General features: G+C 30.0%; 1 protein-coding gene and 1 pseudogene across 1 annotated transcript; both read right to left on the minus strand.

The window, feature by feature from the left end:
• Positions 1-13,790: 13,790 nt before the first annotated feature.
• LOC118063507 (elongation factor 2-like) lies at positions 13,791-16,303 on the minus strand (annotated as a pseudogene).
• Positions 16,304-17,349: 1,046 nt separating this feature from the next.
• Positions 17,350-20,418, minus strand: LOC118063508 (uncharacterized). Its single transcript, XM_035077565.2, has 6 exons — positions 20,147-20,418; positions 20,013-20,073; positions 19,782-19,917; positions 18,921-19,257; positions 18,307-18,435; positions 17,350-18,222 (listed from the first exon to the last, which is right to left on the minus strand). Exons 1-6 carry the CDS (start codon positions 20,247-20,249, stop codon positions 17,750-17,752), a joined length of 1,239 nt encoding a protein of 412 aa, XP_034933456.1. The 5' UTR covers positions 20,250-20,418; the 3' UTR covers positions 17,350-17,749.
• Between the last annotated feature and the right edge of the window lie 7,454 nt (positions 20,419-27,872).

The raw sequence follows: 27,872 nt of genomic DNA on the forward strand, positions 1-27,872 counted from the left end.
TAATAACCTAGAAATTTTTTTGAAATTAAGTTACATAAAATATTAGCATCTTTGATATATTTGTGAAAATAATCAATGAAATTTATTATCAATCTAGTTAATAAAACAAATCACATAATAAGTGTGGTTGTCTAGTTAATAACAAATCACTTATTAATATTGTAAATTTATCAATAAGTATGTAGTATATTAAAAATATTTTAATAAATATACTTCATTTATAATAAATGATTATTAACTCTTAATCTTTTATATATATATATATATAAAAGATTAATATTTAAATTTTAAAAAATGAAAAATGAAAAATTTAAATTGTGTATAACACATATTATTATAATAAAAAATTGTGAAAAGACTATCTCAACCTAAAAATTTAAGATGTCAGTTTAGGTTTTAAAATATGATTTATATTATTATCCAACAGATTCTCTAAAATAAAAGCCATTTATATTTGAAATTTGCACAAATCCACATTATCTTATATTTAATTTTTATCAAATAAATAAGAATGTTGAGATTTGAATTCGCAATAACTTAGTCATCAAGACTCTGATACCATGTCAAAAAACCATCTCAATCTAAAATTTAAGTTGTTAAATAAGGTCTCAAGATATAATTTATATTATTTTCTAACAAAAATTAAATATGATAAATAACATATAAAAAGAGGTTTTAAAATAAAGTCATGAGAAACACTTTCATTTGTGCCACATGTATAACTTGTTAAAATAATTAATTGAAAAACTGTTATTTTAATTAAGAAAGTAAATCACATGATAAACAATTGTGTTTTTAATTTAAAGCATAAGGAAGGTATCCTATTTTGCTTTAAGAGCAAAATAATTTCTTTCTAAATAACATTTATAATCAAATATCTTTATATTAAAAAAGATGTACTATAAAAGTATAAAAATACCAAACGAACATAATTTTTATGAAAAAAAAACTAATTGCTACATAAAATATCAGTGAAAAGAGTTTTGTTAAAAATTAAGTTCTTGTACAAATTTATATCATCAATTAAATAATTATTCTTAGTGCTTGTAAAGTATTGTAGTACTTAAGTTGAGAAAAAATAAATTGAATAAAGAATAGATGTCTGATAACCCTTTCAAGACTATAATTTTAAATAAAAACCATGGTTTTAAAAACACAATCTCAAAACAAAGCATATATATAGAAAAAAGTTGTAACTTCCTTGTGCCAAACGACAACCAAGAAACTCAATACATGTTTGGCCATTGTTTTGGACTGCCTTGATAATGAAAAATACATTAATTAGAGCTAACTCTCTGCCTCTCTCTCTCTCTCTCTCTCTCTCTCAAAAACAGGTAAATTACAATAAATAGAAATGAACACCTTTTAAGAGATGAACATTGGCCTTTACCTGGGTTTCAAACTGAACGTTAGGATTCCTTTTTGCAGGCAGGTGGTCGTGAAATTCTGTCAACTTTTTCTCAGCCAGATTCTTTTTTAATTTACCAGCACGCTGTATTTGTTTTTACCATTTCTAGCAAACATACTGTCCATCTATTTTACTCTTTTACCCCTTGTAATATATTTCTATTTTTTCAATTTTCAAGCACTGCTGGCTAGTCAAATTGAGGATTTATGTGATAATTATAAGTTTATAACATGATTTCTAACCTTGAAGTTTGAAATTTGGTTGTATATTTAAATTTAGTTGATTGAAATGTACATTGAAAAGTTTGCAGTGAGCTTTTGCCAACAAGCTTTTTTGATATTGTTTATTTATTTATTTAATTATAAATGTTCAGATCAATTTATGCATAATTTATTTAATCTCCGAGATCCTGAAATTACCTTTAGTAATTTTAATATTTATAGCAATCGAACTACATATCTTCAAAAAATAAATTTAAAACCTGATTAATTAAAATTGTACACCTTAATGATATTATTGTGTTATATTATGCATGGTATTGTTTGGTGATGTGCTGGGTGGCAAAGCAATGGTTGAAATTTCATTACTATGTTGTACTTATAAGTGTTCAAAAGAAATAAATAATATTTAATCAAATTATATTGTTATGCTTTTAAGATATAAAATTATCAATATATTAAAAGTATGTTAATAAATATATTTCATTTATAATAAATGATTATTAACTTTTTATTTTTTTGGGTACCCGTGGGTGTTCGGATGAGTTTATATGCAACTCGATTAATCCATAGGGTCCCTGAAGTTAACGATCAGGTAAGTCTACAATGATTTTGAGATTTGTGACACTCGAACTGGTGACCTCTAGAAAGTAAATTTAAGACTTGACAAGTTAAGTTACACCCTTTATGATTAATGATTATTAACTCTTAATGTTAGAAGAATTAAATACATATTATGTGTGTTTATTAGATTAATTCTTATATTTTAAAAACTATGAAATTTAAATAGTGTAATAACACACGATATTGTAAATAAAAAGAATTAAATATGATCAATAACACATTAAAAAAGGTTTTGAAATTAAGTCACGAGATACACTTTCATTTGTGGAACATGTATAATTTGTTAAAATAATTAATAGAAAGTTGTTATTTTAATTAAGAAAGTAAATCTCATTATAAAAGATTGTGTTTTTAATTTAAAGCATAAGGTTTTCTATTTTGTTTTAAAAGAAAAATAATTTCTTTTTAAAATAAAAAATTGTAATAAAATATTTTTTATGTTACAAAAAAATGTACTTTACAAGTATAAAAACAACAAAAAAACATAATTTTTATGAAAACACTAATTGCTACATAAAATATCATTATTCATTGTTATTATAAAAAGAGTTGTGTTAAAGAGTTCTTGCACTAATTTATATTGTCAATTACATAATTATTCTTAGTTAAAACAATCAAGTCAAAAATAGGTTCTTGATAACCCTTTCAAAAGCATAATTTTAAATACAAAATATAGTTTTAGAAACACAATCTCTTAAAACAAAGCATATATAGAAAAATATCTGGTGTTGTAACTTCCTTGTGCCAAATGACAACCAAGAAATTCAACACATGTATGGCAAATGTTTTGGACTCCCTTGATAAGAAAAATAATAATTAATTAGAGCTTACTCACTCTCAAAAATAGGTAAATTACAATAAATAGAGAAGAACACCTTTTCTTATTGCTTTTAAAGAGATGAATATTGGTTTTTGTTTGAGTACTAAACTGTACGTTAGGACTCTATTTTATAGGCAGGTGGCACACTGTATTTTATTTTACCATTTCTAGCAAACATATTGCCCATCTATTTTACTCTTTTGCCCTTTGTAATATATATTTATTTTTTCAATTTTCAAAAAAATGTTGGTTTGTCAATTTGATGGTTTGTGTGATAATATTCAATTTTTCATGAATCACAACAATATAGCAAATGTATTTTAGTAATGAGATATTGTATGGCCAAACATGATTTCTAACCTTGAGAACTAATTAGCTGAACCATTAATTTGAAATTTAGTTGTATATTTAATTTTAGTTGATTGAAATGTATATTGAAAATACCAATTCAAAGATAATTTGACTTGAAAAATTACGTTTTAATTTTTTATGTTAAGAAAAATTAATTTTTACATTTTTTATTCAATAATTTATGAGTGATGATATAAATTTTAATTATTTAAAGATAAAAACACGTGTTTATAAAATTTATAAATTAAGATATGTATTTATATCAGTAATGATTATATTCGAAAAAAAAAAATGTTATCGCATTATAAAAACAACTTTGTTCACAAATGTAGATCAATGAAGAGCGAACAATAATTAATATTGTCATTATAAAACCGGCCTATAAAAACGTGACGTGTGTTGTATTTTAAGTTTGTTATTTAATATGTCTTATATGACTTTATATTTTTCTAAATTGTTTAAACTATTCTAAAAAATAACCATCATCTTCCTCTTTAAATAAATTTATTAAAAGATAATAAAAGCTTGGCATTTCCAAATTTCTTTAACCATGTTCCTCAGCTAGCCAAAGCATCAAATTATCTATATGATAGAAGACACCTTCACATGATAAGACACAAGGTTATTATGGTCATTTCCACACATCTACTCATAATCTCCGCAAGAAAGCAAATGAATCAACAAAATCTCTCAACAGGGCCACCATGGAAGGTCATTTTGGCAAGTTTAAGGCAGCCTTCAACTGCTTCTTTTACTATATAAGAACCTAGTAATTTGATAGTGAAAGCATCCTACTTAAAAAAAAAAAAGCAGAAAATTTCTCTTTCAGTTTTCCTCCATCTTTAATCTACTTCCCCCAGCCCCAAATCTCTTCTCTCTTCTCTCATTTTTCATTTTTTGTATTTAACAATGGAAAACCAATCGGATGCTTCCAAATCTCCTCTTTCGCTACCCAAACCTAAAGAAAAACATATCAGATTCAATTCTCCTCCTCCTCCTCCCCCCCCTCCCCCCCCCCTTCTCCTCCTCCATCCAAGATAAACATCGAAGGGCCACACCTACCAATGATAAAAGATAATGTTTCTTGCTTGCAAGGAACAGTTGAGCCTGTGAGAAGGCCTAATATGAATGGTAAAAATAAAAATATAGATCTTAACATGCATCGTAAAATGGAAGATTATGAGAAGATGATCACTGAAGGGGTCAAAAAGTTTGTGCAAGAGTACTACAAGAAGAATCCTGATGGTGCTTGGACTGATCAAGAACACGAGTACAATTCCTCATCTTAGTTTAATTACCGATCCATTTATTTTTCAACAAATAATTATTATGTTCATATGGTTTTATTTTTGTTTGTTTGTTCTAGACATCTTAAATCATGTGTGTGTTTTTGCATGTGCCATCTTATGTATATTTTGCCAATTTCATTTTCTCTCATAGTTTTGATATTATTGAAACTTTCGTGTTTCAAGGTGATGAAAATCGTCTCATGTATATGTTGAAATCTTTTTTTAATATTTTCTATATTTATTTATTCTATTTTGTATATATACTAATTAGTTTTTTATGGACAGGTCGCTCTCGGAATATACACTCAAAAAACTAAAGGAATAAAATGGGGGTTGAGTTTAGAATAATCATATCTTAATTTAGGTGATTTAAATAAATAAATAAATGATAATGTTGTTTTTACACTATTTACATGTCTGTATTCTCTAGTACTCCAGTTATCTTTCGATAAGTCCTATGCGAAATTTTTCGTTTTGCATATTTATTTTTTTTTTAGAAAAATCATATTTACCTTTTTAATGTTTCTTGAAGAGAAAAAAACCGAACTAAAAAATATTGTGGATCTCACTTGCCAAACAGTGAAACCCAGTAAATTCTTCACATTCATTAATTCGAAATTACTTTGACGCCATAATTTCATAATATTATTACTTTATGTTGAGTTAATCAACTGATTTAATAATATTTTGTTCATTAACTTGTTGTTTTGCAGGCTATTCCTAATGGGACTGAGGAAGTATGGAACAGGGAATTATGCGAAAATATCCACGAAGTTTGTCAAGACTAAAAATCTTCAACAAGTCAAAAACCATGCTAACTTGGTGTTCCGAATAAGTGGCCACTTGTTGAAATCCTCTACAAGAAAGGGACCAAACACCAAAGTTGGCGTTGCGATGTCCGATCCTGCTGCAGCCAATATTGCTAGCACCTCCAACGTCGTGGTGCCTGATGTTGCTGATGCTGCCTCAGGAACCAACGGGGTGGTAGAACCAGAAACAAATGCCATTGTGGTTGATCAGATCATAGGCACAACTAATCATACTACAACATTGGACTTGTTTCCAACATCCGAGCCCAAGCCAACCTTAATCATGTTCCCTGTGACAGAACCAACGTTTCCTGTTCGGTCAGAAACTGGAAGCTCAGATGTTCCACCGATTTATGCCCGCGAAAGCAACCTTCAGGATACGCTTACTCATGGCAGCACTGTTGGTGGGGTTTTTTTCCCTTCATATGGTGAACTTGATTTGGATCTCCGTTTAGGTTCATGGTACTGATGAGGTGAAGTTGTTGAAAATGGTCTTTTGGGCATGCGTCTAGAATAATCTTACTGTCTTATCTGTCCTTTCATGGAGTCAAGCTCAATTAGAGCATGTTCGAGTCGAATTAGTTCAGTTTGGTGTTTTTTTTTTTTTTTTTGTTTTCCTGGGGAGAATGGAATAGGACTTGTGTGATCTGTCATGCTCTGTTGTCTTCTTTTTCTATGCTTAATTAATAAATGTTATCATTACCGCTTGTTTATGGATTATGTACGCATTATACTGCTCCGGAGACCATTTATGTCAAATGGTTCTCCTTAGTATATATAATATAATGCATAAATCCTAACTAAATTTCTTGATGTCATCATTTATCTCATCTTCCATTTAAAGATACATAAAGAGATAATCATTCTAATAAATTGGAAATAAGAAAGAAAAAGAGAAGTAAATACCTGAAGATATGTACATTGTCACCTTCCTAGCTTGGCTGGACTGACTGAGGCCTGGTTCTTGAGCATGAGGTCCCGAGTTGATTAAAAATAAAATAAAGTATATTGCCAACAACCATAAGAGATTAATTCTCAGGAAGAAAAAACATAAGAAATTATAAAGTAATATTATGATAATCTTTAACGTATCAAGATTAAGTCCATTGCTACATTTAATTTTACAACTAAATGGTATTTTTAAACCAATACTACCAGAAAATCAATAAATACAAACGGAAATACCGAGGGAATATTTCCGTCGGTAAATTTCCGAGGGATTTTACCGACGAAAATATTCCCTCGGTATATACCGAGGGAATTATCGTGGAAAAAAAAAATTAAAACAAAGCAAAAAAAAATGACGACGTGTCATTTTTTACCAACGGAATTACCGACGGAATTAATCCGTCGATAATTCCGTCGGTAAATCCGTCGGGAAATCCATTGGTAAATTGTGAACACTGTTCATCATGTCAATTACAAAGGGAATTACCGAAGGAATTTTCCGTCGGAATTTTCTAGAGAGCTCCAGAACTGTTCATTTTCCACTTGCACTGTTAATTGTTTTACTTTACGGACAAAATCACCGACGGATTGAAAATACGTCGGTGTGTTTTGGCGGTTTTCTAAAAAAATTCAACTGATTTAAAATTTTCATTTAAAAATTACAGACGGAATCACCGACGGATTGAAAAATCATCGGTAATTTTTGGCGGTTTCTGAAAATTTTTTACGAAATTGAAAATTTAAATTAAATATTACCGACGGAATAATTAAAAAATACTAATATTCAATTATCTGTCGGTAACGCGCCCCAATAAAAAGCCTGAATCCACTTATTTCACAAGAAACAGACTCATTATTTGTTTTTCTTCTTCTACTACTTTTACTTCTTCTTCTACTTCTTCTTCTTCTTCTTCTTCACTATATGTAAAAAAACATCAATATCTATTTCTTTCTCTTCTTTTCTCTCCTCATCTCCTTCTCTTTTCCTCCATGCTCGGGTATGTCTTCTTCTTCTTTCTTCTTTTATCCTCTTAGTTTTTTTTAATTAATATGCTTTATGAATTTTTTTTTCCTTAGCTTCACTTGCAAGTATATTAAGGTAAGATTTTTCTTTTTTCTTATTTTTTCATGATTTTTTTCACTATATTTGTTTTTTATTTAATTTTAATTGATTTTGTTCATAATAATTGTATAAATGTTGTTGTGAGATTTTTTTTTTCATATGAGATCAATTTTTAGTTGATTTATTTATAGGATTTTTAAATTTTTAGCAATTGCAACTTCATTTTTTTCATATGAATTTTTTTAGTTGAATTAATTTTTTTGTTTTATTTATTTGTTGCAAATTTGTTTGAGTTGATTTTCTTATTCTTTTTTCCAAGCATTTTGAGTATATATTATACAATGTTGATTTATGTTAATTTAATTATTTTATAATTTTATAAAATGAATTTTTTTAAAATGTTTTTTAAATAATTACCGACGGATTTACCGTCGGTAATAAAAAAAAAATTTACCAACGTGTCTGTTCCGCCAGTAAATCCGTCGGTAATATTATTACCGATGGATTTACCGACGGACAAAAAATTACCGACAAAAGATTCACCGACGGAAATTTTCCGTCGGTGATTTCGTCGGTAAATTAATTACCAATGGAATATGTGTCTTACACCGACGGAAAAAATTCCGTCGGTAAAAACTGTTAAATCTTGTAGTGCAACTTTTATATACAAAGATTAAATATAAACCCCCCAACAAAAATACATTGGAAAATCAGTGATAAATATGATAATGTTTAATTTAATAATGATAAATTAAGAGGAAAATTTCAAAATCATTTTAATAAATAAAATAGAGCATGAAAATTCAGATTTTTTATGCAAATTATTGACTATGCAGTTTTAATATATTAAGCATATATTTTTATCCGACTGTTAAATCAGACCGGAAGTTTAAGAAGAATCTCTAGATCTTTATTTGTACTTTAAGTTAAAATTTCAGGTTAATCAAAGTTTAATAAGGTACTAAAATAATAATATTGATGGTAAAAAAAAAAAAACAAAAACAAAAATGATTCAAGAGCTAAGCAATTATATTTTTGTAAATAAATATAAACAACGTCCTCTTTTAAGAAATGACTAAATGTCCAATAGCTAGAAAAAAAAGAGAAATGTCCAGACTTCTTGCGTTCTTTTCCATCCTTCCTCCACCTAAACATTGAAGAGAGATTGTTTTAGGAGCATAAAAAGTAAAGCTTGTAGAGAAGTTTTCATAAAAAAAGAGTACAATAGGAAGAACAATGGGGGATTCAATTTTAGAAAGAGAAGCTAGAAACTTTGAAAGAAGAAGAAGGAATGACATAAATCTTCACAAGAAACCCAAAAATTGAACTCAAAATAGAAGGGAGCAGCAACTCGTGCACGTGCTTCATGTAGGTGCCTTGCACCTTTTCTTTACATTCCTTAATTAAATTATTTCTTGAATTCTTAGAATTGAAAGTTCTTAAATGTGTGCTATATTTATAATAGTGACAATATTAAGAAATGATTGAATTGACTAGCAATCCTAAATGAAGCTAGTGACATCAATGTAATTCATTGTTGAGAATATTAAATTGACTAGCAATCTTTAATGGAGCTAGTTGTATCAATGTAATTAATTACCAAAAATATTTAATTAACTAGTAATTTTGAGTAGAGCTAATGACGTCAGTCTCAGTCTAAATGACTTGTATGATATTTGATCTATTAAATTGCTTAAAATGGAGTTGAAAGCATTAATGTAATTAAATGGTCGCATTATAAATGGATCATTTAGTTGGAATTGAATAATAAGATAAAAATGTTTATAAATGTTAAGGTGTTAATTGCGAGTTAATGAAATAAAATATAAGTGTATATGTTTTGTTATACCATCGCTGAATTTCATACTCATGTTGTATAATAAATTGATTTCAGGTTCATCACGGACCCGAGTAGAGCAATATATTATTTATAATATTTCCTTCTTTAGGTAATGATAATGTAATATGCATAGGACAGATCCAATAATATTTTTAACTAATTCATTGGAGATTTTCATCCTTACAAATTTTCCTTAAAATTTATTCCCTTTCAAGTTAAAAAATATGCTATCATACCAATGATCATGGTCATTCGTATGTGAAACCATGTATTAATTTTATTTTAATCCAAAATACTTTTCTAAATATTTTCACCCTAAATTTATAAAAAAAATAATTCAATTTTCATCACTAATTCACCAATTTTTAGGGTATGAGTCTACATTGTACCTTTTATATTTATCGAGTCATATTTTCCTCCACCTAAACATTGAAGAGAGATTGTTTTAGGAATATAAAAAGTAAAGCATGTAGAGAAGTTTTCATAAAAAAGGAGTAAAATAGGAAGAACAATGGGGGATTCGATTTTAGAAAGAGAAGCTAGAAACTTTGAAAGAAGAAGAAGGAATGACATAAATCTTCACAAGAAACCTAAAAATTGAACTCAAAACAGCAGGGGTAGCAACTCGTGCACATGCTTTATGGAGGTGCCTTACACCTTTCCTTTCCTTTCTTTATTTAAATTATTTCTTAAATTCTTAGAACTGCAAGTTCTTAAATGTGTGTTATATTTATAATAGTGAAAATATTAAGAAATGATTGAATTGACTAGTAATCTTGAATAGAGCTATGAGCGAAGTTAGTGGCTTCAATGTAATTGATTGTCGATAATATTAAATTGACTAGCAATTCCAAATGAAGCTAATGACATCAATGTAATTCATTGCTGGGAATATTAAATTGACTAGCAATTCCAAATGAAGCTAGTGACATCAATGTAATTCATTGCTGAGAATATTAAATTGACTAGCAATCTTTAATGGAGCTAGTTGTATCAATGTAATTAATTACCAAAAATATTTAATCAACTAGTAGTCTTGAGTAGAGCTAATGATGTAAGTCTAAATGACTTGTATGATATTTGATCCATTAAATTACTCAAAATGGAGTTGAAAGCATTAATGTAACTGAATTGTCGAATTTTAAATGGATCATTAGTTGGAATTGAATAATAAAATAAAAATGTTTATAAATGTTAAGGTGTTAATTGCGAGTTAATGAAATAAAATATAAGTGTATATGTTTTTTTATACCATTGCTGAATTTCATACTCATGTTGTATAATAAATTGATTGCAGGTTCATCACAGACCCGAGCAGAGCAATATATTATTTATAATATTTCCTTCTTTAGGTAATGATAATGTAATATGGATAAGACCGATCCATTAATATTTTTAATTAATTCATTGGGGATTTTCATCCCTATAAATTTTCCTCAAAATTTATGCCCTTTCAAGTTAAAAAATATGCTATCATACCAATTATTAGAGTCATTCGTATATGAAACCATGTATTAATTTTTTTTAATTCAAAATACTTTTCTACATATTTTCAACCTAAATTTATATAAAAAAAATTCCATTTTCATCACTAATTCATCATTTTTCAGGCTACGAGTCTGCATTGTACCTTTTATATTTGTGGGGTCATATTTTCTAGATTGAGACATATTTTTAACACCAAATTTAAGTTGACTACATTGAATTTCATAATATTATATCCCATGATATTGTTTTATCTTTTACCTCTTCCATTTGATTTTTATCTGTATTTATTTTTTTTTTCACCATTTTTATAGGTTTGTTTTTAAATTAACAAATAAATATTTTTTTTTCAAATTTTCCAAGTATATTATCCTCTTCATACATTAAATGTTCACCTTATGCATTTAATATAATATTTTCCTTATTAATTTCATTGATTTTATTTGGGGATTTATAGGAATTCAAAAAGTTTATATATAAATTTAATTAAACAAATTGAGAATCATTTTACGTTGCCCAATTAATAATCAACCAACTATTAAGTGACGAAATTGTAAAAGGAATAAGGAAGAAAAAAAAATGCAATTGTAATGAATAAAAAAGAAAAAAAAGATTTTGTGATTTTCTTTGTTTTCATTTTTATCATGTTATTCCAATCTCATAACTTAAACCGCAGGTTAATTCGAGTTAGTTCACCTTTTTTTTTTATCTAATTTACATGTTTGTCATGCTAACTCGGTTTGACTCAGACATGATATCATTCCATATTTAATTGGCTAAAATTGAGCGACATCATTTTTTTTTCCAAGTTCTCATAATTGTTTTTTTTTAGTGGTTATTTTACTATTATTTTTTTTTTTATCATTTAATTAAAATAAAATCAACTTATTTAATCTAGTCGGGTCTATAACTCAAGTAATAAATTTTTAAAGTGTTTATAGCACCTAAATATATTTTTTTATAAATAATAATAATAATTCAACTCCACGGATTAGCACAAGGCCACGTCTAGTTTCTCTATAAATGCTGTGCATTAGACAATGTCATGCTTTAATCATAACACTCTTAATGTTATTTAAATATCATGTTCAATTTGTGTCTGATGCTCCAAGTGTTTTTAGTAAAAGTGTTAAGACAAACTCATACATTGAAGGACCTAATGTTCATAAATTAAAAAATAGAAAGATTAAAGTGAATTTTTTAATCTAATTTGAAAATAGCCATTTAATTACTTTTTTTTTTACTCTGGTTTCCTTTTTTTTTTTAATCTTGCTCTTCCTCAATAAATTTTAATTAATTGACCATAAAAAAAAATCACAAAAAAAAAACAGGATCAAAATGAGAAAAAAATAAAAAAGTTTCACACTTTAAATTCACATTAAATTGTGTCTTGATCACACGGTTTAAAGTTTCTTACAATAATTCACCCCGAAGCCCGAAGTGCAATTTGAATCGTACATCAAAGTTCGTTTGAGTAAGCGTCTGTGGCTGCATTTATTATATAACAGTGATAATATAGTGTTTAGTTAAGAAATCAGTCATGATTTTTATACGTGGGCTCTATCATTATTTGCATTTAAAAACTGATTTGTTGAAGCAAAAATTACATGCTTCTGTCGCGTTCCTGCCTCTCTGCTGCATGCATTCGCCCATCATGCTAATTAATTAGCATGTGCAGCATGCTGCACTATTCCAGCCGAACCGGTTCGGTCCAAAATTTAAAATATATTAAAACGGGTTTGATCTAGTAAAATAAAAAATAAAAATTATTTTTTATTATTTTAATTGTGTTTTATTCAAAAAACTAGTGTTTAACATTATTCAATGAAACTACATAAATTAGACAAAGATCGCTTGATGACGTAGTATTTGCGGAATTTGATCGCAATCTCAATTTTGTTAATGATTATATTTTACCTGATGTTGTTGCACGTTTAAGAAACCAAAAAAACTGTAGTCTTTATCGGATGTATGAACGTTATGGAATTGTAGATATTTTAATGGAACAATAAAAAATATTTTATATAAAGTATTATTTATTTTATGAAGTAATAGCAATAATTAAATCTACAATATTTAAATTAAAATCATCAATATATATATATAAATTATTTTATAACCTCAATTTCAAAAGCATTCTTGCGTGTTTGGCAGTGTGGTAGCAGTTGTTTTTCAAATAGCTTTTTGTGCCGAAATACATGCAAATGATGTTTTTTTCATTTTTTAAAAATTATTTTTGACATCAGCACATCAAAACGATCCAAAAAGTACAAACCACACTCAATTTTAGCAAATAAAAAAAAAATTCAAAATTTTGCAAAACGCAGGTAGAAACGAAGCCTCAAACACTACCTTAACCAAACACATTAAACTACTTTTTATTCAACTTTAATTTCAACCACAGTTTTAACCAAACACCTATTTTTTCAAATCAACCTCAACTAAAAGTATTTTTTTATAAAATAACTTTTTTCAAACTACAACCACAATAGTTACCGCAATACCAAACACACTCTAAATAATATGCAAATATTTATCTGTCTTTTAGTCTTCACCTAGTTGAAAAAAAATAAAATTCCAGGAAACACAAAGATCGCAAACACAAAGTCCAGGCTATTTATCAAACATGAAAAAAGAATGTCAAATTTAAGGAACCCAGAGGTCATAACGCACAACAATTGGCTGAATATGATCTTCTCAATAGCATAAAGACTGCAGATATAATCACCACAAACACATACATAATCTGATAAGCATCAAGGAATGCACCATCTGAATATTTAAAGCATACCAACTTCATCACAGCATGAGACGGATAAAATGACATCTGTTCCAATACTACCAATCCAAAGCAGTAAAATTTCAAAACATCACAAAATGAGGAGGCTGCAAAGAACAGAACAACCGCGTTGCTTCAACAAGAACAGTAAAATGCTTATAGCTTGTCCTCAAACTCAGATAGAGGGGTGAGCAAAACCGGTTCGGTTCGGTTTTTATCAAAAAAAAAGTAACCAAACCAATTTTTTTTTTTTTTTAAAAAAAACCGAAACCGGTTCGAACCGGCCGGTTTCAGTTCGGTTCGGTTTTTTAGGGGAAAAACCGGTTTGGTTCGGTTTTTCCGGTTTGGCTCGGTTTTTGGCTCATTTTTTCCGGTTTTGGCTTGGTTTTTCCCGGTTTGGCTCGGTTTTTTTCCGGTTATTTTTTCGGTTCGTTCGGTTCGGTTTTTTCGGTTTTATAAGCCTAAAACCGATACCGAACCGAACCGAACCGGTCGGTTTTTTTCAAAATTTTAATCGGTTTTTTTTTTTTTCGGTTTGGTTTTTTTAATTTTTTTGCTCACCCCTAGATAAAGGTATCTTCTGCTCCTTCAAACCCTTTCGTTTCCTGATATAAGTAACAAGCTGAGCTGCTTGTGTGCCAGCCTCCAAAGGATCAGAAGACACCATGTCCCAGTGGTCGAACACACGTTGTGGAAAAGCCTATACTAAACTCTAAATCCTAAACCCTCAAAGTAGCTGAAAAGCCAAAAGATTATCACAGGAAGGTATGCCTTGATGTTGTATAGGGGAGTACCAGGCCTCCGCATTTCTTCAAACACGTGACCACGTTTCTGGTTTAGAACACTGTAAATACCACCAAGAGCCTACTCTGAGCTTGGATCTCTACCAACACTAGGTAGTTTGTAAATGAGTACTGAAAATGAAAAAAAAAATGTATATTCTATATTAAAAAAAAAAATTTCTCCTAATATTTATAAATATGAATTTTTGTTATGTAGTAAATTAAGTTATGATGAAATGATTTTTCTAGTGATCTTTCTAATGCTATTATGTGAGCTTTTATTATGTAGTAAATTATGGTGGAATGACTTTTCTAGTGAGTTTTTTTTATTATTATTATATGGATGTTTATGATATCAAAAGATGGTGCTTGGAATTTAATATATTAGTGAGATTAATTCTTCATTAAAATAAATTTTTTGTAATTAATTTTGATATTTATAATTGTTGAGATAAAATTGAATATTAATTATTTAGTTTAATTTAAAATATATTGTTTCATCAATAATCATATTATTTTATTGTTATATCTCACGTCAATAAAAACATGTTACTACACATAAAATTAAACACAATAAAAAAAATGTTTTTTTAGAGGTTTAGAAATATCATGAAGGTGTTGTGTTTATATAAAATAAATAAAGTTTTTGTGTCTATAAACTCATTTCATATTTCTTTCTATCCTAAATATTTCTAACACCAATAAACAGGTGAAGAAGCCTGGGCTTGGCTGTGAGCTGGGACGCATAGATAACCCTCCTGGCAGTTGGAATAACCTCACCACCACCGCTGTGAATGGCATCAGCAGGGAGAACTACATCACAGACTTCAAAGCAGATACCTCTCTTGTTTTCTTCAGCCAAGGCACCTTCCTTTGAAGCCCATTGGAACCCAGCAACAACAGAATCCTTGATTTCATTAAGGTACTGAACTCCCTTACACATACCCACAACCACGTTGGGTCCCATAGTCTCGGGACCAACACACCACATTTTCTTCGCAAGATGCTTGTCCCAACCCAAACTCTTCGGACAAGATCTTGGCGCGATTCTTAGAATCGTCTCTTGGACCAATATGACCCTGGTCAATAGCCTCAGCAAGGTCTTCTTCCATGGGCCGTGCCTCCATGTAGAGACGGGTTGTGCTTGCTGGGAGATTTGTTCATCACCACACGGCCGGACTTCTCCAGGACAGTCTCTTGGAAAGACCCAACAGGATCAGACTTGATGATCTCAGCCCCGCCCACAAAGTCTTCCTGCAAATCCTTCAAACAAACAGATCTCAAGGTGGAGTTCTCCTGCTCCAGCAATGATATGCTTTCCAGATTCCTCGATGGAACGGACAACCATGGGATCAGACTTGGGCACCCGCTTTGGGGAGATCAGATGCCACCTTACATTGAACAGCCACACGCAAAAATTGGGTGGGCATCAACTTCTTCTCGTTCGTTAAAGTGGCATTCCTGGTGTTGAACTGATCCAAACCGCCGATGGCGACGGTGTTACCACAAGGCACATCCTAAACGGTTTCTTGCCTCTTTCTCATCCAAATGACGGTTCTCTGCACACTCTTCACATACAGGTCCTTCTTCTCACCAGGGACATAGTTTGGTCCCATGATCCCAGCCTTCAGACCAGTGGGTACCTTTCCAGAGAAAACACGCCCGAAAACAAAGAACCTACTTTTGTCAGAAGCAGGGGACTTCGGGGTCACAATCCCTGATAGCATTGGCGTAAGCATCATCAAGAGGAGCCTATCTCGTGCATTTTATGATAAGAGTATCAGAACTCCAAAAGATATTATTGACTCAACCATTTGACTACAGTTGAAAATCAAAACCAATAAATTGTAGGGTATCTTATCCATAATATGATGAGTTACTATTTATTATTCTTTAATTAGTTCTTTAATCACCCGTTTGATTGTCTCTGCGTCTAGATTCTGAAACTTCCACTAGCAATGGAGGAGAGGTACTTCAAGTCAATTTTTCACACTTTTGCTTGTGAAGATTCCTTTTTCTATAAAGAAAACTTGAAAAGGCTCATTGAAATTTGATACCGTCCTTCCACTTTTGCATAAATTATAGTAAAAATCAAGATTCTAGCATGGGCAGTCATCCAGAATCTATATATCCCCTTTTCATTTCCTTTTTCATTCTTCATTCTTTTTTTTTTTGAATTATGTTTTCTTTGCATTCTAATTTTTAAACCTTGAAGCACTCGTAATTTCTTTATAAATTATTTTCTTCTTGATTTCGAATTCCAATTTCTTAAACTCTCAACTCATTTTCTCTGTATTTTAACCCGGGTAAAAATACTAAATTGGTACGCGAAAAAAATCAGGAGACAAGGAGAGAAAGCAGAAAGTAGATGTCTTAGCCCTTTTCTTGTGCATTTTATCCAATCTAATGAATCCGCGATTGGAAAATGGTGATATTTCAAAAGAGGTAAAGGGTGATTGTTCTTTTGTCCTACAGAAAGTACACCATCTTCACATCATAGTCGATCACAAACCCAAGGTTATCTTCAAGGAAAAGATTGTAAATATCTCTCATACATCAAGGATTGAAAGGGAAAAGCAATGCCTTTTTCTCCCAAGCATAATTGCAAAGCACTAAGGGCCAAGCAACAGCTGCCTAGGCAAATAAACGAGCATGGAAAGATGTAGAGAACTCACTTGCATATGCGACCAGCCTTCAACATCTGTATCGTTTCCACTTTACGACCCAATTTAGTGACCAGGCCAACTTTCCTAAGAACTTACCCTAACAAGATGTCATCATCTCTTCATGCATCTTCTCACTTGTGTGACATCCTTAATGACTGCGAAGAAGCTTCCAAATTTTAAATGTCTCTGCACAAAACCCAACCTTACACAGGGTTGATATATAAATGAAATTTAAGGCGTAGAAGTGAGTTTGTTGCAAGTCCTAAATTGAATATAGAAACCAAATTCATCTGGATAGCTACTTGTTACAACAAAACCATTAGGCAAGTGTTGGAATATCAATCCACATAATTAAGGGTTCCGTTCCTATAATAACAAGACAAGACTCCTTGGACTCGTATCTTCTACAAACATGGGGAGATCATCTAACGCCCAATATCTAAACATGATTGAGCACAAAATATGGGTCATCTCGGCAACCACCTTAAGAAGCTGGAGAGTAAATCCACCAATGGAATCGAGTGGCCAACATAAAATTTCAGTACATTTGTTTTATCTTGTAGTTATACCTTGTAGATGGTTGGACGCATTACCATCCCAAAATCACCATGAACTAGACTTCACAAGGATACAAATTAAACCACTTAGTTCATGCAAATACATCTGATCACTCAACTTCCTCATCATCAACATCACTGCCACCTCCAAACATGGCAGCCATTTTCATGGCCAGATTTGCGGCCATTTCCCTCCTTTGAAAATCAGGCATCAACCTTAAGTTATCACGCACATTCCCTATCTCAGACATCAACTGTTCCAAATCCTCAAAGTCAAAAGGCGTAACTTCATCTGACTCTCCATTTTCACAAGGTTCTTGTACATCAGGCACCGCTCTCTTATCACCTTGCAATTCTGTTGCCGATGATGAGGGCTGCATCTCTTCTTTATCAAACTTTTCTCTATATTCATGCTCACATTCTTTGACATAATTATTTTCAGTAACTGGTCCCCCTTCATCTGGAATGGCAGTTCTACCATTTGCAGAAACCCATCCTCCATATGTGTCATCCCATGGTTCAGCTGAGCCACCAGATAGTACTTCATACTCTAATTCATAATCAGATTCATCTTCCGAGATTTCTGGGCAGGGTGCATGAGTGCATTTCATTTAGCATTTCAATTAACAATAAAGAATATGGATTTAATGATAGTGTCGTGCCAAACCTTCTTTATCAGGTAATGTTGGTTGGATTATCTTATTGTCAGATTTCAGGATCATTCCTGGCCACATATGAGCAGAAAGAGCACCATATAGACGTTCTACTCCTTGTGAGTCCCCATCAACCAACAAACCTGCGAGAACAACATTGTAACTCTCCTAGATAACAAAAGTGAGATGCACAGAGATTTAATATTAGTTATAACTTTACAACTACTGTTTATTCCCTGTTTAATCTTTCATCACTTGCATCTATGACTAAATTCAATGATAATCACCATAGATACCCTGTCATGTTCTTTTTCTACTTATCTTTCGCTTCAAAATCTCAATTTCAATCCATAATGCAGAGTGAATGTCCTAATCCAAAATTCTACAAATTTATTGACCCCATGCATAAACCACTAAACCATTTATCCTCCTAAAGGTAGATAGATATATCAAAATGGAGGTAGAATGATAAGCATTGACATCATGATTGTGACTTGGGAAAACTACATATTGCATAATGTCATCTATTTGAGCACTTCTATCCATCTAGTGTTCACAAAAGTAGTGAAATAGATCCCTTTTGATATCACCATAACCATTTGTCAAGCTGAAGATAGATGGTACTCACATTTGTCAAAATCAACATTGGAAGCACAAGCTTCAATGTATTCAATTCCATGATCAGTGCACCATTCAATACATGACCTCTTGATCTCCCGTGATGGCTCTTCTTCATCACCCAACAAACTACTTCCTTCAATCTCAGAAATTCCAAACTCATCAGGCTCTACATTCAGATCATCAAAAGATCCTGACTCTCCAATTTTCCTTAGCTGTCTTCTATATTCAGCATGAACAGGATGACCTGGAATCCGATCAACTTTGTTTCCAATACACAGCAATATCTCAAACTTGCTAATATCATTTCCATCTACCCAATCCTTAAGTGCAACAAAAGATGACAACTGCACATTATTCAATAGAAAAATTACTTCACATCAAACATTGTAACTATATAGTTTTCCCCAAATTGAAGCATTTGGAGTTTAAGCACTTGAAGTCAACAAAAAGAAGCATATTTTAATCAAAGATTGAACCTTGCTTTTCCATATGAAACATTTTCGAATTAAACTCTAAAAACCAACAAAAGAACTCTGCATCAAAGATTGAAACTTTAAACCTTTCTCCAACATGGTTTTCAAGCATTCACAACTTTAACAATTTAAAAACAACAACAACAACAACAACAAAAGAAACCTACTTTGCATCAAAGTTTGAAACTTTAAACCTTTCTGAAAATGGGTTTTTGAAGCATTTGAGATTTAAGCACTTGAATCTAACAAAAACAAGCATGACTTCCATCAAAATTCAAAATTTTACGGCTTTCTCAAATTGGGTACTGCAGCATCTGCATCACTACCAATTTAAACACTGTAAAATAGTATTAAAAGCTATCACAAATATAGGACAAGGAAACTAAATTACTAACATCACTCAGGTCAAAAACCATAACCAAAGCAGCAAGCTTGTTATAAATTGGAAGTGATCCAATTGAAAATCCTTCATGAAGATGAGCTATCCATAGAGAAACATCAGCTGTGTAATACTTTGTATTAATACTCCATCTATTCACAAAACCAAAACGAACCCATTAAGTACCATTACTACATAATTGCAAAAGAAAAATCATAAAAAATGAAAAACAAGCAGATAAATTAACCCATGTGAGAAAACTTGGTTTGATGAGTCAAATGCGTCTTCCAAATCAATTGACAGCAACCCTGCAATTAATTTTCATTAATCAATAATCAAAGAACTAGTCAAATCGAGATAGGGAGAGCAAGGGAAGGTTACTTGAGAGGAGAGTGCGTTTGCCAACGTTAGAGGATCCGATAAACAAGATGCCTGGTCGGGTCTCAAGTGATGTAAAATCTGATGATTTAGTTTCTTCACTCATTTTTCGTTGATCTTTGAAAGTTTCTTGAAAACCTATAAAAATCAGTTAAAACACAAGTTCTGCTGCAGAATTCTTGATTTATTCCCACTACAGTAGAGATCTCCCTGGCCAGTTTTACCCTTTTGAAAGTTAAGACGATTCTTGCATCAATCACATTTTCCCGAGTCATCGTGTTTTTTTAATAGGGAAAATATATTCTCATAACAAAATTATAAATAATAATAATAATAATAAATGAGGAAGAGAATTTATTGTACCCCTTCTTGTACAATTAGTTTTGCAAAAAGAAAAAAAAATTCAAGTTTTTTTTATTTATATATTTTAATTTTAATTTAACCATTCATATTTATTATAAATTAATTAAAATTTATAATTTATTTTTATTAAGTTATTTTAAATTCATGATTCGGATAGATTAACTTAGTTGATTCAAGATTTTTTTAAAAAAATTAAATTTTATTTTTTAATATTGAGATGATTTGAAATTAGGTTTCATGTTTTGTTTTGATATACTTTTTATGAAGTTATTTTCATTTCATGACTCGAGTCACAAGTTTAACATGTTAACTCTAGTTTATTCGAGTAATCTTTTTTATTCTTTTTTTATTCAATTTTTTTCAAAATCATCTTTTAATATTGGGTTGATTAAAAATTAAGCTTCATAATCTATTTGTTTTTTATTAGGTTGTATTAGTCTCATGATTTGAACATGAGTTCGATAAGTTAACCTTAAGTTGATTCAAGTTATTTTTTATTGTTTTATTTTTTTGGATTTATTCTTCAATATTAGGTTGGTTGAAAATTGAGTTTTATAATTTGTTTTGATTTTCTTTTTATAGAGTTATCATAGTCTCATGACTTGGTATGCGGATTGGTAAGTTAACTCTGGTTAACTCAAATCAATTCAATATGTTATTGTCTTAATGTTTATTAAAACAATATCATCTTAAATAACATTTTTACCCATTATTTGGGTTGTCTTTGAACATTCTAAGGTGACAAAGTCACATTGGATCAATTCTTGTATGGTTTTAATTTTTTTTCTACTAGAAAAAAATATTAGTAACACCTAGATATTTTTTTTACGTTAAAAAAGCTTAATTTAACGCACAGCATAACGCTGATCAATAATCTAGTTAAAACTATTATGAAATCCCTTCTCATCATGTCATCTTTCTATGGATGTTCATTTTTGGTTTGGTTTTGGAAAAAAAATGAATTTGTTGTCAAATATATAGAAAGTCTTGTTCTACGAAAAAGTTTTACAATAGTAGTTTTCTATATATTGAGTTATGTCTTCTTTAGAGTTTAAATAGAACTTTTAAACTGATATCTTATCTCATTACCTATATCTTATCAACATGTAAATTCAATATTTTAAAGGCTAGTAGTTATCTTCCTGAAGTAGTGGATTCTGTTGTAAAAGTTATAAAATTTTGTTGTTAAGGAGTCTGTAAAGCTGAGGAGTCTTTTATATCAGAAGCTTGTTCTTCTACATGCCTCCTCAATCAACAGGGTAAGGAATAAACCCTGAGATTGTTGTTGAGTGTATAAGATCAAGACTAATTTTGATGGATCTATTGAGCAATACAAAGCTATATTGGTTGCAAAAGGATACTCTTAATAGTATGACATAGATTATAAGGAGATATTTGCTCATGTTGCAAAAATGATTACTATTTGTACTTTTATTGTAGTAGCTTTGATTCGTCAGTGACATATATCTCAACTTGATGTTAAAAATGTCTTCTTGAATGGAAATCTTTAAGAAAAAGTTTATATGACACCCCTCCTAGTGTTTCACATGACTCTAGGTATGTTTGTAAGCTCAAGAAAATGTAAAAACTTTCTATTGTGATCTTTTCTTTTGAATTTATTTCTAGTAGTCATGATTTTGCTCTTTTTGTTAAATGCATTGATGCATGTTGTATCACTTTATCTTTATATATTGATGACATGATTATTACTGGTGACAACATTAATGGTATTTCAGTTTTGAAGATAAAGTTAGTTAGAAAATTTGAAATATAGTTTTGAAACTCGGCCCGGCGGGTCGACCCAGGCCTAGGATTGATTCAGGTCTAAGTAAAAACCTATTTGAGAGTTTGCCCGATGAAACCCGGTCAACCCGAGTAAACCTGGTTGAGACTTGGTCTTTTTTAAAAAAATACAGAGTCGTAAAACGATGAAGACGAAGAGCAAAATTACAGATAGAGAGAAAACCTAATTAAAGAGAAAGCTAATTCAATCGCGAAGAGCAGAGGAGCAGAAGACTCTTGATTAATAAAGAAAAGGTGATTTTAATATGGTTAAACTCTTGTTTCTCTACATGAATCTCCTTCTTTCACTCTCTCTTTTCTTTTGGAAAAGTGAAAAGTTGAATTGATCTGCACACCCCTCTATTCCAATAGAAAACGTTAACCTTCATCCATGAGTTCTTTGCCTTTTTTTAAACTTGCAGATTTGCAGTTCTTGACCTTTGCATCGATTCATTCGTTGTTCACACCCACAGGTATGTTTCTTTGTTCTTTTCTTTTCTGCACGTCTTTATTTAAGGTTTTTACATGCTTATCTTTGAGTAAATTGACAAGGCTGAATCGTCTTGAATAATGATAATGGTGAATTATTTCAATTGTATTCTTGTTTTTTTTAGGACAAGTAGGATTTTTTAAAACACTTGGATCAAGAAACTTGTTTAAGTTACAAAATTTATGAACATCTTGATCAAGAAACTTGGTTCTAGACATAATCTTTGCGACGGAGAGAGAGATGAGAAAAGATTACTATCTTCCATTCTTCAAAATAGTGGCATCAAGAGGTGGCTTATGTTCATTTCTATTAATGGGGTTTATTTTATTTTCACATGAGTTTCTATTGTTGGATTTAATCTGTAGCAAGGTTTGGCTAAAAAGTAGTGAATTTGTAATGCTGATTGAGAACAGAAACTAATTATCCTAGTTTAGTATATATTATTTCAGTTGTATTCTTGTTTTTTTAAGATACTTTTATATGATGTTAATTCATGTTGAAATTCAAAAACTTGTTTGGGATTTTTCTCGATTGATTTGAATTTTATGGGAGCTACAATGTTCAGGATCCTTGGATACTAGTCATCTTGTGCCTTGATTGGTTACAATATATGTATGGTTGCTTTATTTTACATTTTTTCTTCAGTTTTTATAGCCTTAATCTTTTTTTGAAACTGTTCCATCATATGCTTTGCCAACATTCAGAAAGTATTCTTAAATCTTCTTCCTCTCTAGTTGCTTATATGTTGTTATCATTTCATATGGAATCATCTTGAAAGTATTCTTTTTTTTTTTTGGGTTGACCCGGTTCAACCCATTTGACTCGTGACCTGATCATTAGACCGGGTCGATCACCAGGTCGGGGTTCAAAACTATGGTTTGAAATGAAGGATTTGGGTTCTCTATAATATTTTCTAGATATTGAGGTAGCCTACTCACCTAATGGTTATCTTCTTTCTTAGTTAAAATATATGGCAAATATTCTTGAGCGAGTTAGACTCACTAATAATAAGATTGTAAATATTCTCATTGAAATGAACACAAAATACTCTTCTTCTAATTGTTTACCTTTGTCATATCCTACTTTATATCATACTATTGTTGGGAGCTTGATATATCTCATTATTACTCATCTAGATATTGCATATGTTGTTCATATTGTTAGTTAGTTTGTTGCTTCTTCTATTATCATTCATTAGGTGGTTGTTTTTTGTATTTTATGATATCTTCAGGGTACAATTTTTTAAAGTCTTTTACTTTTATTCACCTCTTTCTTTGAGCTGCGTGTATACTGTAATACTAATCATGGCAGTGATCCTACCAATTGCAAGTCTGTTGATTGTTTCTATATCTTTTTAGGTGACTTTCTTATTGCTTAGAAGAGCAAGAAATAATCTATTGTTTCTCAATCTTCAACTAAAACAGAAAATCATGATATGACATCAATTACAAAAGAGATTGTTTGGTTATATTGGTTACTTGTATATATGAGAGTTTTCCCTTTTTCATCGTACTTCTATGTATTGTGATAACCATAGTTCTCTTCAGATTGCTCATAACTTGGTTTTTCATAAACGAACTAAACACATTAAGATCGATTGTCATCTTACTTATCATCATCTCAAGCATGACACCATTACTTTGTCATTGGTTTATTCTTCTTTACATATTTTAGATCTTTTCATCAAGTCGCATTCTATTTCCTATTTTTATTTTATAATTGCAAACTCTTGATGTTTATAGCTGTCGCATCATGAGTTTAAGGAAAGATGTTAAAAAAATATAAGTTATTTTATTTTTATTTATTAAGGATATAATAATATTTTTATTTTCTTTTCAATTTAGCTTATATATAATCTTTTTGTATTTAAGATAAATTTATCTTTTAGATTACAGTGATCATGCAATATCAATGAAACTCTAGCGACTAGCCTCCTCTCTCTAATTTTTATATTTCATTTATTTTTGTATTTTTCTTTATATCTTTGAATTGTTGAACAATTGGATCATTCCGGATTTCTCATCTAAATTCTAGCCGAAATGTTCTGGATTTCTTTTATCTATTCCATTAAGGCTTTTTTTTTTTTTTTAATGAAGTTATACACAACTATCATTTTTAAGTTAGGGATAAACATCCCTAATTTACAAACACATGCAGATGAGATTGTTTAGTTTCTTACTGTGATGAAAAATGAATTTAATTAGGGCAGTAGAAAGTACTCTTTTTTATAGTTTCCTGTTGAATGGAAATAGAAGCAAGTCTTTATGCAAGAAATGTCATAAATTATCATACTTTGATTGATGGGTTTTGCAAAAAAAAACAAAAGGCTTGCAGAAGCAAAGGAGATCTTTGACCAGATGGAGCTCCATCCATGGGGTTTCCAGAAATTCATGGCCTTTGTTAAAACGAGAGAATGAAAGAGGCTACTCAATTGACGGACCAGATGATAATGGAAGGGTACAACTCCCTGCTTGCGCACTTCTACAAGGTTGGGATATAAAAAAAGGCGGCAGATATTGTGCAAACTATGGCTTCTGATGGGTGCGAACCAGACATTGTCACATATGGGACCTTTATTGCAGGACAGTGCAAGGCAAGTAGAGATCAGATTGAAGACATAGTTCTGAACCCTGTAATTCAAGCCCGATTTGGACAGAAGAGATCAAAAGAAGCTGTGAAACTTTTCAGAGAAATGATAGAGAAGGCTGAGGCTCTATGTGTCGTTACATATAAGATTGTTTTCTGAGGGCTATGCCAACAAGGGGCAAATACAAGTAAGAGGCTAATACTTCATTCTTTAGTTAACAATAAACACCAAAAAAGAAACAGATTTTCTTCGATGATTGGATCATGCATTGTGGAAACATGCAAATGGGTTCACATTAACATTATATAATAAAAAAAAGTTCAAAAAATTTACAGTAATTGATTCAACATGGTTAGAAAAGGACCAAAACAAGAGCTTGAATAGAGAAAAATAATAGATCAGCAAAATGGGTGATTTCCCTCATGTTTCTTGAAGAAAGCAGCTGGAAAGTGAATTCTTTTGCTTCTGTTTCTATCCCCAACACATTCAAATGAAGATTTACCAATGAATCCAGGAACCTTGGAGCGATATGCAATCTCCGAGATAGAAGAGTGAAGAGAGATATTCTGAAGACTACTGCGTCAGAGAGAAAGATAAATGGTTTCTTAAGCTTGATGGGCCAGAAGATATAGTCCCGTTACAACTCTATTATCTCCATTTCTATCCCAGCCAAGGTATTGGGTTGTTGGTTAGGTAGCTTTAGCCCATGGACTAGGTAGGTAACCTTTGTTTTGATTTTTTTTTAAAAAGAAAAACACTTAAATAACCACTATTAAATAATAAAATTAAAACAAATTCAATAAAAACCTGATATTAAAAACTAAAAAAAAAAAAAAGGGCCAAAACTAAGAGCCCAAACACGTTGGCTAGCTTTTTTTTTTTTTTAGGGGAGCATTGACATAACTTATGCCTATTTTTATTTATATATATATAAACAAGCGGCTATTAATAAAGGAAGCTTACCTGATTTTTTTAATTAAAAAATTAAATAAACTAAAATAAGTAAAAAGACAGTTCAAATGAAATTTGATATAATCGTTTAACTTGTTAAACTTATGATTTAAGTTATAAACTCTATTATTAATCATTATATATATATATAATAAAAAATCAAATAGTGAAAAAAATTAAAGAATAAATTAAAAAATAATTCAATAAAAATTCAATATTAAAAAATAAAATAAAAAAAATTAAAAAACAAAGGGTTACAAATGAGAGCCCAAACATAAGGCTAGTTGAATTTTTTTCTTTTTTCTTTTTTCTTTTTTTTTTTTCTTTTTAGGGGATGCATGACTTGTCTTCTTTCCTCTTTTTATATATAAAAAAAATAAATGAGGAATGTATTGCCTATTAGACTTCAATCTAGATTTTGATCATTATTGTTGTAGTTAGAAAATCAGTAAAGTGTTTTTTTTGTATAAAAATTTCATATTTCAAGTTATTTTCATTAAAAAAAAATCAAAATTAGCTCAATAAAAAAATATAAAATAAATTTGATCTCTCTTTTTAGGGATGTTTTAGATGAGAAAAAACAAAAAACATCATCATCAAATTTTTCTTATCAAATAAAACTCATTGACATCAAGAATAACAAGTTTCATCTCCAAAAGATGGCTAAATTGACACATTTATATTTCTTGTTGTTTTTAAGTGAATTTCTCACTCCTCTCTTAAAGCCAATGACTAAAAAATAAACAAATTATCTTCTAAATGAAAATGATCATTATTGAGAATTTGAGATTATATATATTTTTCTCAATGTTTTGCATTTGAGACATTTTTTTAAAAAATTTGGTATGTTTACAATAATTTCAAGCCTATTTTCATGAAATTAGGTTTAAAATTGATTCGATTAAAAGAAAAAAAAAATCAAAATTTCAAAAATTAAAGTACTTCATTGTTCATATAAACAATAAAATACTCAAATTACCCTAGGTTTTTTAATATATGAGAAATAATGTCACATATAAATTTTCATTATTTATCTAAATATATTTATAAGTTCATAAGTAGTATTTTTTTTAAGATATACAAAATAAAAATTTTGAATTTTACTAAAATCATCTTAAGCACCAAAAATACATTGAGGTCATTGTCATAAAATCGTTGTTTTCTTTTATTATTGAGAATATATAGTTCTAATGAAAAATTCTTTTCCATTTTTGACAAATGAACACCACTCAAAATCTCCCACTTCATTTCTGTACAAACTATAGGTTAAACTCTTTTGAAAACTAATCACGAAAATGATGGCTAATATAAAAATATAAACTAATTTAAATTATCTTACCCATAATAATACAAGTAAAGAAATAAAAAATTTATGATATAATGTGTTTGATTAATATGAATGATAATTAAATTACATGTATATTACATATTTACGGTAATAAATAAATAACTATTATATAGATAAAAACAAATAACTTATATACAATCAACCAATTAATCTTATTCTAATGTCTCATATATCAACGGCGCCATCTCTTACAAGTGTTATTTTCTTG

Source organism: Populus alba, chromosome 2, assembly GCF_005239225.2.
Source record: "Populus alba chromosome 2, ASM523922v2, whole genome shotgun sequence".
Classification (NCBI taxonomy): domain Eukaryota; kingdom Viridiplantae; phylum Streptophyta; class Magnoliopsida; order Malpighiales; family Salicaceae; genus Populus; species Populus alba.